The 14,253-nt window shown below is 39.7% G+C and overlaps 1 protein-coding gene across 4 annotated transcripts; it reads left to right on the top strand.

The window, feature by feature from the left end:
* Positions 1–10,967: 10,967 nt before the first annotated feature.
* LOC145160061 (protein PIN-LIKES 3-like) lies at positions 10,968–13,761 on the top strand. 4 transcript variants are annotated; one of them, XM_079079133.1, is made up of 12 exons: positions 10,968–11,102; positions 11,292–11,490; positions 11,682–11,761; positions 11,843–11,967; positions 12,033–12,154; positions 12,247–12,411; positions 12,491–12,580; positions 12,680–12,780; positions 12,888–12,940; positions 13,018–13,075; positions 13,147–13,206; positions 13,307–13,761. In XM_079079133.1, exons 2-12 carry the CDS (start codon positions 11,356–11,358, stop codon positions 13,335–13,337), a joined length of 1,020 nt encoding a protein of 339 aa, XP_078935259.1. In that variant the 5' UTR covers positions 10,968–11,102; positions 11,292–11,355; the 3' UTR covers positions 13,338–13,761. The 4 variants fall into 4 exon arrangements, with proteins under 4 accessions (XP_078935259.1, XP_078935256.1, XP_078935258.1 ...); XM_079079130.1 differs by having other exon boundaries at positions 13,018–13,206; XM_079079132.1 differs by having other exon boundaries at positions 11,045–11,063; positions 13,018–13,206.
* The last annotated feature ends 492 nt before the right edge of the window (positions 13,762–14,253 follow it).

Below are 14,253 nucleotides of genomic sequence, written 5' to 3'. Positions count from 1 at the left end.
ATCGTAGGTAGTGGTGGTTGAATCTTTGAACAATGGGAGGTAATAAATTAGTGAGTGCTAATAAGTAAATAAACAAAATAAGCCTCAGCATCTTTTCCCTACGTGACAGAAAGAGATAATTTCGTAGTTAAGGCACTTCCCGATCTAGTAGCTATTTCTGCTGCTCCATTCACGACTATTTCATTTCAGGGACATCTGTGTTAGGTAGGCCCAGGGATCACTGATTAGTCGAATGAGCCCATCCCTCTGGCCTATCATTTGTTGGTCCAAGCCCCTATTCCGACGAAAAACAGCCCCTTTTCTTTTTGTTTAGCCTGTTCCTATCAGATAAATTCTTAAGAGAAGAGGAAAAACCCTCCGACATCAATTTCGAAGTGAATTTCCCCAGTTGAGGCATCTTGATTGAGAATAAAGGATTCCCCCCCTAGGGTTTTATTTTCAGGGTGGTAACGCGCTACTACTTAAACTACTTATGTTAATTCTACTTACGCTAAATAAAAAAAAGAAATGTAGCTCCCTGTTAGGATCGACAATTGAGAGAAGGGTCCCATTGGAGGATCAAAATTTCGTATTAAGATGGATTTGATTTCAAGCCTTCTCTTTTCTTTGCTTTACATAATTTATCTTTCTATCTATCAGTGAAGACTGAATTTAGGATTTGGCAATTATTGATGGAATTCCTTCCTTCTTTCTAGATTCCTGACACCGAAGGAGTGCTTTCAGATTGCAAAATTGTGCTTTGAGTTCTGGAAAGATAGGTTTCATAACATGGAATGTTTTATCCGTTTGATCCATAGTATAGGCTGGGTTGCCTCAGCTAGTGATCGCCCAGTCCTGTATGAGGTAGAGAACATTCTAACAATCCAGGGGTACTCGATAGAAAGATAGTGAAATCGATCTTTATGCTAATACCCGAGGCATAAAAGAAGCATTTTCCACGGGATCCCGAAACCACCAGCCACCCCGACCTAATTCATGATGAGCCCACCAACTTCCTGGCAAAATGCCTACGGTTAAAAACCACCGACATGTCAAGATCAAAATTCGAATTGGTTCCTGGTCCTGGTTAGAGACCACTGTGTTCGCGCCGACGATCCAACAAAGAAGCGAAGTAGTGGTCTCTTTCTTTCCATTACGAACGACACGCTTCGCCTGCTCCCTCCCCGTGTCCACTAGCGCTCCTGTCCAGAGCGAAGAGAAGGCGAAACGTCGCCGAAGCAACAGAAGAAACTTCTTGATTTTATCTAACTTTCATTTTTGAGTGGTTTCTTTGTTCTCTTATTTGGATTGAAAGAAAGAAAAAACTTCCCTTTCTTTCTCTTATTTTTTTTCCTTCGACGAATTGAAGCTATGACCAATGGCCCCCTAGCTGAATAGGCGTAAGAAAGCTACCTGAAAAAAGGCAAGGTGCACCTTGGATTGAACTCGACGAATTGCGTTTTGCCAGATATATTTTTTTAGAAAGATTCTTAGCACCTGACAGAGTTTAGTCAATTATCATGGATGAAAAAGTTAGCGAGCACAGGAAAGAGAGAACAACTAGTCAAATTACAACCTTCTTCAACTGCTGAGTCAACCCTAAAAGTGGATCTGGCATCAAGCCTATCCCTTTAACCTTTTTCCGGGATCAAGTACTACTTATAGAAATAGAAAGCACCAAAGGTAAGGCGAGTTAAGTTAGGGCATCAGTTGCTTCAACTAAAGAATCAGTCAAAATGAACCCTGAAACTAAATCCGCAAGATGATTACTGATTCTACTATACTATAACCCGTCTTTGCTTCTCTTATTCAATTTCTGACTGATATTCCAATTCTTGATATTCCTCTAACTCATTTTTACCTAATACCTTCAATCCTGCCAAATTCCACACTTTCAAAAGTCAAAGTCCATTTTGTAAAGACTTACAAGATAGGCATCAGACTCTAAGTCCAACTAGATTCTGGAAATCAATTTACTAATCGCAGTTTCAATTGACAAGATGCTTTTGCTCACTCTCAGTCAAACTGTCTTCTTTGTTCGAGAAATACGTAGTGGAAAGGGATGCTAGTCGGCTCGGAGAAGTTGTAGGCTTCAATAAAAAATATCAAGATTCCTCACCTATCCTGTCAGGGGCCCAGTTGAACGTTCGAGTATAGATTCCCTATGCTCATCGTCCGGGGCCGGGCGGCCCGTAGATCTGGATCCATCTTTTTCTTTAGTTAGTACCGACTGTAAGACCCTTTATGAGTAAGGGGAATCGAAGGCCGGGGAAAGTTTATTGGCAACAGGGAACCCTTTCTCACCCAGTCCTACCTACCCTATGTATTCAAGGGGGAGGGGGCTGGAACCGAAAAAGACCTGGTTCCACACATATGAGACAGGCAGAAGGTATGGGACGACCAGATCATGAGCGAATTTGTTGATGTTGCACCCATCAAGTATGGAAAGTGCCAAACATTGGGAACTACTCGGGGAGGAGTTAGGAACAGGAACAAGGAGAAGCGAGAACCACTTAAATGGAGGAATCAATTGTATTTCGTCCTTTGTTCCCCATAGCAATTGGGGATCAAAAAGCACCAAATTTGATGACTTATTTGCAGGTCCTTCTCCTTCCACTGAGATGGCCCTCTTTTTTGTTTTGTTTGTTCACCGCGGCACGAAATCATGAAGAAGCTGGAATAACTTAGAAAGAGAGTGGCGCCTAGCCGTTGAGAGCGTCTGTTGTCTTTGTAGAGGAACAGTATGATCTTGGACTGGACCCCTTCGCATGGGAGGGCGCTTGGCTATGTTATAGAAAGGGAAGGCAGAGGCACCGAATGGCGAAGAGAGGCGGGTCGGTAGGGAAGGAATGGGAAATCGTCAAAGATGACTTCTTTGTTGTCGAAACGAAGGGCTAAATAGCACCAGTGATTCTCTGAGCCGGTCTGGATTTCCAACGCCTCGGGAAACTGGTCGAGATAGATGACAGCGCCTTTTTCCCCTCTTCCTTACCGGGAGGGCAATCTTCTCTTATGGCGATTTCGTCTGCTTTTGGAACTTAGATTTCAAAGGACAAAGAAAGTGACTTCGGACTTTTGAATTCTCAGAACCTCCTTCGAATTCAAGAACTTGAGAGGGTCTCACAAGCATCTCTCTTCGAGCGACAGTGCAAGCTCGGATGGTGTTAGCGCTGGAAGAAAGTCCTGGATTAGTTTGTACCGGGGTAGGTCCCTGAGTGGTGACTTGTCCCCCTTGATGTTGTGGCATTGGATTAGTCTAGATCCCCAGTAGCTTCAGTGACATTGGCGGCTTTAAGGTATGCCTTAACTTCGTTCCAATTGATAAGATTTTCATCTAGATGACCGGCCGGTTGTGACTCGTATGTCCAGCCAACGACTATCGATTCCTAACGAATCCATAAATTCTTCTACCATTCGACCAGATCTTCTAGATTCTATTCTCATTTTCCGGCCTCGAGCAACTTTACTAATAAGGGAAAAGCCCTTAACTTAATTGAATTCATATTATATTAGTATAATATAAAGCGCTAGCGCCCAACCGGCTTTCCGCCTCCATTTGGTCGTGCTGCTATGATGTAACGTGCAGTCGTCCCGAGGCATTTTAGGGCCCCCCATTTTCTCTCCCTTAAAGTCCTTTATGGATTTCAAGTCGGGAATAACCAACGCTTTCTTACTTATCTTATGAGTAGGGTTCTAAATAATCAGCCCTTTGAATGAATTGAATAAGCAAGGCTTTCCCGATAGAAAGATTTGCATGTGACAGAGATCCCAATTCCGTGTATCCGGTTAAGCAAGCCCTGCCGCCAGCTTCCACCCAGAAAAAAAAGTTTTACAAGATTACAGACTAAAAGGACTCGCTTTCTTTCTGAATCCGCTTTCTCTATTGACATATAATAGTCTCGACTTGAGCGCTTCCTCGAAATAAAACGGCAAAGGAACGCCTTCTCTCTCGTGCTATGGCTTTGCTTCCTTATCTGGGGAGACGTGACTAAGCCTAAAAGGCGCTAGACGGCACTGTTGACGCCTTATTGACCGTCCCTATGACATGGTCTTAAAGAACTTGTTTATAGCCGTAGCGATATAAACAAGAATACTCATCCGAGCCGCAGGAACGTGTACATAAGGAATACGAGAATTTCCACCTTGTTGAAGGTCTAGTGGTGCTACCCAAAGACTTAAATGAATAGCCACCAAAGGCTTTCAGTGAACTATTGAAGCTATCGAGAGAGTACCAAATGCTGACGGTAACGAAGGGGCCGATGCGGCCGGTTACCGGGAAAAGGTTCCCGGGAAACTACATTCCCTTTGTAAAGTAGGCCTTTTTATAACTAATTAGAGTTGACATGAAATGGATCACTGAAGAAGACATACTCAGCAACAAACGAATCAAAATTTATTATCTGCTGATATAAATCACCCAAATTTTACCCAACAGATAAGGCGATTGTTGATACTTGGTTGATTCTAAACATCTGTTCTGGGGATTTTGTAAAAGATTGGAAATCTTTCAATCTAAAATTCAAATAAAGATTATATTATAATGGTCGAAGCAAGACTTCCCGATTCCCTTCTACTGCTAATGTCTACTGCTTGGGTCTTGAATTTCATTGGCATAGCCGCCGCCGGCTAACTAGTTGTGGAAAGTCCTTTATGTAATCTACATATATAGACTCGCGAGAATCTCTGAGTGTTCAGGCATTCAATCACTATTAATAATCTATGATGATCTTAGTAAACAGGCAGTGGCATATCGACAAATGTCATTATTGTTACGCCGACCACCAGGCCGTGAGGCTTTCCCAGGGGATGTTTTCTATTTACATTCCCGTCTCTTAGAAAGAGCCGCTAAACGATCGGACCAGACAGGCGCAGGTAGCTTGACGGCCTTACCCGTCATTGAAACACAAGCTGGAGACGTATCAGCCTATATTCCTACTAATGTGATCCCCATTACTGATGGACAAATCTGCTCGGAAACAGAGCTCTTTTATCGCGGAATTAGACCTGCTATTAACGTCGGCTTATCTGTCAATCGTGTTGGGTCTGCCGCTCAGTTGAAAACTATGAAACAAGTTTGCGGTAAAAAATTGTAATCTTCCCTTCCTTTTTTAATGGATTTTTCTAGCCTCAATGACTATAGCATTCATTTGATAAGATAGCAATCCAATCGTAAACCGTAATTAGTGACACACAAAAGCCAAATCATAAACTCCGGAGCAAGTTCAATAGTTTTCGAATAGCTTCCGTCGAATTACGCTTGATAATAATTAATGGAGTGGCAAGCAAGAGCAGAAGGAGGAAGGTGAAGAGAAGGGAGACGCCCTAGTAGCATGAGACGACAACCTTGCATAGGAGTAGTTCTGACTCCGAGAATAGAATCTTATCCCTGCCGACTAAGCCCGAACTCTTTCGCATCGCGCTAATTCAGTTCCAGCCGTTGGTGAAAGACTTGCATGAAGCCGAGCCCTTCTCACCTACCTGCTTTGGGGAGAGTTTGATCCGGACAAAACTAGTGGGTGTCGCCTCCTCGAAGCAGCTCCCTCTCGCCATCTCAGCTAGAGAGAGAGGGTTGGTCCCCGTCTTTCGTGTTTAAGATGCCTTAGGACTAGTAATGAAGCACAAAGCTAAAAAGGAAGTGGGAAAGCGCCCGACTGCGAAGCTGACAGAATTTTTTCAATCTACGAGTACGAGTAGCAAAGGGGGTACCCCAGGCCCGCGTCGATTCCCATGCACTAGAAACAGAGAAGGCATCCATCAGGATGAAGTAGCCAGTGAAGTTTGCCCTCATAAACCTCAAAAAGACAGCCCCGCATAGATTGAATTTATTGAATGGAGATAGCAAAATACTCATAATTTCATCCGGGGTCATTGAAGGCCTAGAATGGTACTAACATGAGGGAAAACATTCCTCCAAACATGAGAGCTTAAATCAGAAAGAAATAGGCTTAGACACCACATCCAATGGATGCCCCTATTTAGATCTCATAAACTTGCCCCAGAGAAACTGACCAACAACATAAGCCCCCGCAAGTTTGGCATGCAATTTCCTGTCTAATTACCAACCCACCCTCCTTCATGGATTTACAAATGCTGTCCCAAGCAATCCAGTGGTGCCTGTGCTCACCATTGGAATCCCATAATAAATTAGCCATAACACCTTTCCCCGAGTTAGAGGGGTTTTCTGAAGGTCTTCCTCAAGGGCCACTTGGTTCTCAAAAAGACTGTTACCTTTTTAATTCAGTAGATAGAAGAAAGTATTAGATAAGGAGTAGGTGAGTGAGTCCTCACTGACCTGAGCGATTTCGATCACCTAGCAGGCCTTTTCTTTGGTAGGTAACATCGCCAAAGCGTATCATCAGATTTGACTACGAAGGAAGGAACTCGGCAGAAGATCGGTCTGCAAGAAAGGCCTACTTATCCACGGGTTCATTGACAAAACCGCCGTAGGAATGGAGACCTTTCAATAAAGCGGAGGCGAACTGATCAACGAGAAAGAGGCCCTACTTACTACAAAGGAATACACCACAAGATCGAACTGCACTCATGCCTCTCCCGCATCAAGTTGACCGCCAGACTGGAGCTTCGTAACATGTTGACGAAGACCTCCGAACTGACCTCTTATTTGATAGGCATTAGGGGATTTTAGGTTTTGGGGTTTCACTTGCAGACCCTGCATCCATAAGTCTCCTATCCTAAGTGTCTTTCTCTGCATGAATAAAGTTCTTCGACAGGACCATCCCGACCGAGGGCTAATCATAGATCTACTATGGTATTTTCTTTTTTTCTTGGTTCAAATCCTTTTCAGGAAGCATTATATTGAGTAACTCCAAGAGTAGAATCAGCAGCTCACCTCACGTTTTAGGAAGAAAATGAGGAATCACACGTAGACGGACCTGAGCATTCTCCTGCTCTACGGAGCTAGAGTCTTATGAGATAATTTTTCATGGAGAAAGAGATTCTCGTTCTTAAGATGTGTTACATCAGCCCTTAGCAACATGACTAATTTTTTGCTAATGTTATCTAATCTAGACAGGTCTTTGACATCAACAGGCTTTGTATCAACCCAGTACTCCCCCTTCCCATTAGAATTGGAAAGAATGAGAATTACTATTTTCTATACAAGTCTATTCTACTTTGTACTTGGTCATGCAAGAGATCCCCCCCCCCCCCCCGAAAACATAAAAAAGTAGATTCGCTACCTCTGAACGGAAGGGCCCCCGTTATGTAGTTTTTTTCGCTGAATAAATGAGAGAGAGTGGGAGGGCGGGTCTCTTCTCATTGGGCCCGCTTGGGTTATGGTTGGGGCACGCCCCACTGAGGTTTTCTTAAGAAATCATATCAGAATGCTATTCTCCGCTCATCCATCAGAGAGAGGAACAGCCCTAGCTGAGCTTTAACTCCTCGATTCAAGAAGAGTTCAAGGGTAGGAGGAGAATAAGAGGTTAGCAACTCCTAGAGAGTTAGCAAAATACAAAGTTCTCTTTTCGTTCTCTTCTTTCTTTTTTATTTTGACTTGGTTGGCAGGGTCAGGGCCTTTCTCGCTGGGCGAGCGCATCCGATTCTAAAGTCCTTTCCTAAACCACTTCCCGTTCAGTTGCTGAAAGATAGAGAGAAGGCTTTCTAAATGAGATTGAGTTCCACGAATATGCAGGCTAGAAAGATGCTATTTGCTGCTATTCTATCTATTTGTGCATCAAGTTCGAAGAAGATCTCAATCTATAATGAAGAAATGATAGTAGCTCGTTGTTTTATAGGCTTTATCATATTCAGTCGGAAGAGTTTAGGTAAGACTTTCAAAGAGACTCTCGACGGGAGAATCCAGGCTATTCAGGAAGAATCACAGCAATTCCTCAATCCTAACGAAGTAGTTCCTCCGGAATCCAATGAACAACAACGATTACTTAGGATCAGCTTGCGAATTTGTGGCACCGTAGTAGAATCATTACCAATGGCACGCAGTGCAGCTTGACGGTTCTATCAGTCAGTCAGAAAGAGAGATAAGTAACGGTAATGGTAGGCCTTACGGAGGTGTTAGGTGGAGGCGTTGATGATGTACGTGCTGTTGTCGATGATAGTAAGGTGTTGCTGCTTTCTTAGAATCAGTAGCTCAGCCTGCCAATAACGAATTGTTTCGAGTCACGAATAGGAAATCAAGGGAGGTAAGCAGCTCATCAAATAGCAGAATTCTTGGTTTCTTTATGAAATGACTTCGACGAAGGCGATATAGCTAGTGAGTCCATACGTCTTTTGCCCTGGCATTTCGAAACGACTTTTGCTATGGAATTGAGAAGATCGGCTCAAGATCACGCTGAACAGCGAGATAGATGTCCTGCTTCATATATTCCACCAATTCATCTCTCATACTAACCAGCTTCTCAGGAGTGACTTCACTATAGTTGATAGAACCCTTTGTGCCTAGATCAGGACAGAGACTCTTAGCCAGCTCACTAAGTTTACTAGGAAGTAGATTATAGGAATCCCTGAAGCGGAATAACATCTTTTTACCCAAATAGACAGCTAACTCATAAATCTTGTTATTCCTCATCAGAGGTTTGAGCTTGTATTTCGGGTGCTTACATGCGAGGTGCTTTAGCAAGAGAATACCATTGAATCTAGAAAAGTTGTGGAAGTAAATAGTTTTTAATGACTTGTGTTTTTTAACAAGAGCAGAGATCCTTAATACCAAGTCAAAAAGCACCTTCTCACTCCTTTTGAAGAATAGCTATTTTGCTTCAATTTATTCGCTACAAATGCAAAGAAAAATTGAAGATTTAGTTACGATTAGAAATTAGAAATCTACTTTTCTATCTTCATCCATGGATTCTTTATTCATACTCATTCAATTGGAAGTATTGATCCAATTTTAAAATTTTGTTTTGCAATTTTATAATCCAAGTTTTCATTTTTTAATTGACCTTTGGATAAAAATCCCGAAAATTTATATTTTTCCTTGAATGTGTCATTGAAAGGTAAAGGATTGAATCCTTTTAATTTATTTTTATTTTTTATGCTCCTAATGTTTTGGGGCATCCCGACAATTATATACCTGCTAATCCGATGCCCACCCCGCCTCATATTGTACCAGAATGGTATTTCCTACCGATCCAAGCCATTCTTCGTAGTATACCTGACAAAGCGGGAGGTGTAGCCGCAATAGCACCATTTTTTATATGTCTGTTGGCTTTACCTTTTTTTAAAAGTATGTATGTACGTAGTTCAAGTTTTCGCCCGATTCACCAAGGAATATTTTGGTTGCTTTTGGCGGATCGCTTACTACTAGGTTGGATCGGATGTCAACCTGTGGAGGCACCATTTGTGACTATTGGACAAATTTCCCCTTTTGTTTTCTTCTTGTTCTTTGCCATAACGGCCATTCTGGGACGAGTTGGAAGAGGAATTCCTAATTCTTACACGGATGAGACTGCCTGAAAAGTGAGAAATTCTGACCGCTTTTTTTAGTGGGGAGGAATAGTGCGTGAATGACGATTCTCAGACGAGGGAATCGTTGACCTGGATGCTGCGACTCAGGCATTACTCAATAGAGGTGCAAGGCTTACAGAAGTACCGAAACAACCACAATATGCACCACTTCCAATTGAAAAACAAATTTTACCCCTAGGAAAATGGAACCGGATACATCCCCCCGAGGGCGCCGCTTTTTATCTGTGGTCTTACCCTCTTTTTTTATACTGGCGTTCGCCTTCATAGGCATAGGTTTAGGCATCGACATAGAAAAAATGGGGCTAGAAATAGCTTGGTGTGACCACAGGAACGCCTTCAGCTCCTTTCTTTGAAAACCAAGGATGAAGCTAGAATGTGGAGTACGGACTTATCATGCTTCCCAATTCCACTAGCATAAAAGAGTTTATTCAACTCCTGAGAGATTCTAGAGTTCCTGAGCTACCCCAATTTGATGAGAATGAGGGAAGAAGTCCTTAGCTATTCCTTTGGCCTATAATAAGAAAGGTCCATCAAGACTCAGAAATTACCCTGGATCTTTTCAATCCCTCTAGTAGAGAATTCTTAGCCTTCGTCTTAGAAACTGAGCTCTCACAAAGCAAGTCATTACTTATTGTTTACACACACTTTCTATTTGACTTAGCCTACTTCTTTCTCATTAGATCAATCAGGCAGGGGAAGACTCTGTGTACTAACTTTCTCTTCTTTCTTCTTCTTTAATTTATATAAAAAAACTAATAGAAAATAAAAAAATGTATAAGTGCAAAATATTATTTTTATGTATGTTACGAACAAAATATGTAACAAATTAAAGTTTGACGGATCTACAGGGTTAAAAAAATAAGTTAGAGACCAATCATACAAATTTTCAGATCATATGAATAAATCATGTAGTTTATTTTTAATTTAATTGTTTAATGATAATAAAATAAAAAAGATTGCAAATTATTGATTTTGTTATTACAATAAATAAAAAAGAAAAAAAATATAAAATATAAAAACAACGCTATTTAAATAATAGTAAATTAAAAGGAGAAGAACTAAAAATATAAAACAATTCGATTTGAATTGGAAAAGTAGATGTCATCGCTGGTCAATTCAGGTCATGTCAATAACATGTATAAAAAATGTTTTGGTTGTCAATAAAATCCCCCTAATTCATTGAAACACCAATCCGCTACTTTTAAAAAAAGATATATCTTATACTCTGTTTTTTAGGAGGTGTTTGGCTTAGCTTTTCAGGGGCAAAAATCATTTTTGGAAAAGTTACAAAAAGTAGGTTTTCCTGACTTTTCCAAAAAATTCATTTTTACTTGTATACAAATCTAAAAGCGCAGCTTTTAAAATGCATTTGCCAAACATCTTTTACCTTAGTTTGCAATAATCTGAAAAAAAAAAAAAACTAAGCCAAACACCCCCTTAGTTTGCAATAATCTGAAAAAAAAAAAAAAAAAAGGTGTGGCTTGCCAAATAGCTTAATAAGCCGCCTTAAATTAAACTCTTTGACCATTTTAAACAAATCGTGGACCAGTAAATTGTGGGGCATAGTAGATGCTTTGAAGATTATCAATGGAATAAGAGTATAAAACAACTTAATTACTATCTTGAAGTTTGAATCTTGCAGGGTTTGTTTTCTTGAATTTGAAGTTTAATACTTAGTTTCAGTAAGTTTTAATCTTGCTAATAGTATTAAATAAAAAAAAATCAATTAGGTGGTTGGTATCTCCTATTGTACTTAAATGGGTTTTCTCGGGATGCATGCCTCTTGTTGTTGTGTTTTTATGATGTTGGTCCCAAGAATTTCAGTTCATATATAATATTCACCATTTCTTGTTTTCTTTTTCATATTTCAGCTTCACAACCTTAATCGCATTTCGATTTTTCTTTCGGATTTCTGGAGACATTTTTGTTTTAAAGATGGGGTTTCTTGATCTTCTGTCTACCGCTTCTACGCCTATTCTCAAAGTTCTGATAATCACAGCACTTGGCTCAATTCTTGCCATGGATTCTGTCGATATCTTGGGCCAAAGTGCAAGAAATTACGTCAATAATGTAAGTGTTTGATTTTCAATTCCCTTAATCACTTAATCTATTAAGCTTATGATGATTAAAGATTCAATTTTGCTGATTCTGGAAAGTCATAATCTTGGGTTCGTATACCAATGTTCAAGAAAATTGCTAAATTTGATTAAAGATTCGATTTTTCTCAATACGCGACTCACAAAACTCGTACTTATAACCAGGTTGTGTTCTTTGTGTCTAATCCAGCACTTGTGTCGAGCAATCTTGCTCAAACAATCACTCTCGAAAGCATAATTTCTATGTAAGTTCGATTTAATGAATTTTATATTGATATATTTTGTTATTTCAGTTGATTAGCCTTTAAAATTGTTAAAAACTTCAGGTGGTTTATGCCTGTTAACATTATTATTACATTCATAATTGGAGCAGCACTTGGATGGCTGCTTTTTATCATCACAAAACCACCTCCACATCTAAAAGGCCTCATCTTAGGTGTATGTTCAGCAGGTAAATTACCTAAAATACCCCCCTATAAGTTAACAAAAATTTTAAATTTTGATTGTGAATTACAGGGAACCTGGGAAACTTGCCTTTGATTATAGTCCCAGCTGTATGCAAAGAGAAAGGAAGTCCCTTTGGTGATCCTGATGTTTGTCATGGGTATGCCATGGCGTATGCTTCATTATCGATGGCAGTATGTATTTTTTTGTATAACTATTTGTTTCAACACGTTTAATTTATGGGATATTTGTTTATCTTTTCTAAGTTCTAACAACATGTTTATAGATGGGAACGTTATTTGTGTGGACTTTCGTGTACAACCTACTAAGGGTATTCTCGGAAGATTCTGGTAACAATATTGTCAAAGAAACAGTAACCATGAAAGAGGATTTGACTCAAAGCTTGCTTCCATCATCTACATCTAATGTTAACATGATGGGAAAAGAGAAGGTTGTTTTTTTGCTTTCACATTTCATATTTCAAATTCAATAAAGTCAAACATATAATTTACTCATGAGTTTGACTTCAGGGAATGTTAGGTACAATGAAGCAACATTTCGGGAACTTTTCAAGAGCTGTTAACTTAAAAGCGGTGTTGTCACCATCAACCACCGGAGCTGTACATTGCTTTTTCCCACTCATAAATGGATATTATTTAACCTGAAACATATTAAATGTGAATTTACTTATAATATTTTTTTTTTCTTTTATCATAAAGCTTGTAGGCCTCATAGTTGGAATGGTCGCCCCAATTCGCAGGCTACTAGTAGGCACCGAAGCTCCTCTTCACGTGATTCAAGATTCTGCATCCTTAGTAGGGTATGATCTTTTTAACCTGTATATTTCATTTCATGTTGTGGGTCACGTTATTGAATGGGACCCACAACGAGTCTGACACTGATGAATCGTATTCACCATTGTCTTAGGGATGCGGCGATCCCGACTATGACATTGATTTTGGGTGCTAACCTTTTAAGAGGTAAGTAAACTTTGATTATAAATCGAGTTCTTGTGTATTAAGTTAGTTGATATTGATTAATAGGACATGATTTTTAGGTTTGAAAGGATCATCTGGTGTCTCGTTACCACTTGTGTTTGGAATCGTAGCAGCTCGGTTAGTTTTGTTGCCAATTATTGGCATTTTTATAGTGAAAGGAGCGCTTTACCTTGGCTTCGTGCATGCAGATCCTCTTTATGTTTACGTTCTTTTACTACAGTTTGCGCTTCCACCTTCCATGAACATTGGTATGAGAGTACAAGTTGTGAAATTTGTTGTACATGTTTTAATTTCTTGGATTTTCGATTGGATGACAAGTTGTGAAATTTGTTGATGTGATTATTGTAGGTACAATAACACAATTATTTGGAGCTGGTGAAAGTGAATGTTCGGTGATTATGATGTGGTCGTATGGTTTGGCGTCAGTGACACTCACCCTTTGGTCGATGTTCTTCATGTGGCTTGTGGCTTGATTTGTTTCAATTAGACACATGAAGCATAAGAATATCAAAGGGCCCAGAAAAGCTAGGCAATTGCGTTTCTTTCACCAAATCCAGTCAAAATCAATTCATTTGTATTTGTTTGGTGGTGAAAGAAATGAGCGGAACTTGAGCTTATAAGGCTCAACTCGAATTGTTATCAAGTTTCTTTAGCCATGTGTCATATGTGGTATTAGTATTTATGTAATTAAGACCAATATATGTATCCATTTGCGGGTTAAATTTTCACATGTACTCGTTACCACATAGTGAAACAACAATAACAATATTAACATTATCCCAATAACATAAAAGTTCTTTTTATTCCGCACTTTGTTTATCATTATTCTTCTTTCTTTATCCCCGTGAATGTATGTCTGGTAGCCTAATGTGTAGAAAATAAAGGATCTAGAAGTCTAGAATGGCATGCAAGATGAATTTTCATTTTTATGAGAGGGATAAAGAAAGAGAAAGAAAATCTACTATAGAGGGATTATGATAAAAGGAGTAGACCAAAAGGTCTGATCTTTCTATAAGATGAAGGTTCAAATCCCACTTGAGACATATATGGTATTAAAGTAAAATAAGAGTAAAATAGATTTGCCATTAAAAAAGGATAGAAGGAGTATAATACTAGCTGCCGAGGAATTTTTGGTTTATAGGAAGGATATTTGTGAGACAAAAGTTGGTTAAGGCATTGCTGCTTAAGAGGGTCACAGGCGGCAACGGCAATTAGTGGAGGTCGCCAGAGATGATAGTCATCGGCGTTCATTCTCATTAAAAATAAAAGTATTTATAAAGTCCAATTTGGAATCC

Source organism: Lactuca virosa, chromosome 2 (genome assembly GCF_052849685.1).
Source record: "Lactuca virosa cultivar CGN04683 chromosome 2, Lactuca_virosa_CGN04683_v6, whole genome shotgun sequence".
Lineage (NCBI taxonomy): Eukaryota > Viridiplantae > Streptophyta > Magnoliopsida > Asterales > Asteraceae > Lactuca > Lactuca virosa.
Note: the sequence above shows the minus strand (reverse complement) of the source record. Positions and strands in the feature narration are given on the sequence as shown.

What these genes read in the sequence shown, in the direction of transcription:
- LOC145160061 (XM_079079130.1), top strand. Translation starts at nt 11,356, where the DNA reads ATGGGGTTTCTTGATCTTCTGTCTACCGCTTCTACGCCTATTCTCAAA. An exon ending in CACCATCAACCACCGGAGCT is followed by an intron (nt 12,581 to 12,679) that starts GTACATTGCTTT and finishes TTTATCATAAAG; the next exon opens with CTTGTAGGCCTCATAGTTGG. An exon ending in GGGTGCTAACCTTTTAAGAG is followed by an intron (nt 12,941 to 13,017) that starts GTAAGTAAACTT and finishes CATGATTTTTAG; the next exon opens with GTTTGAAAGGATCATCTGGT.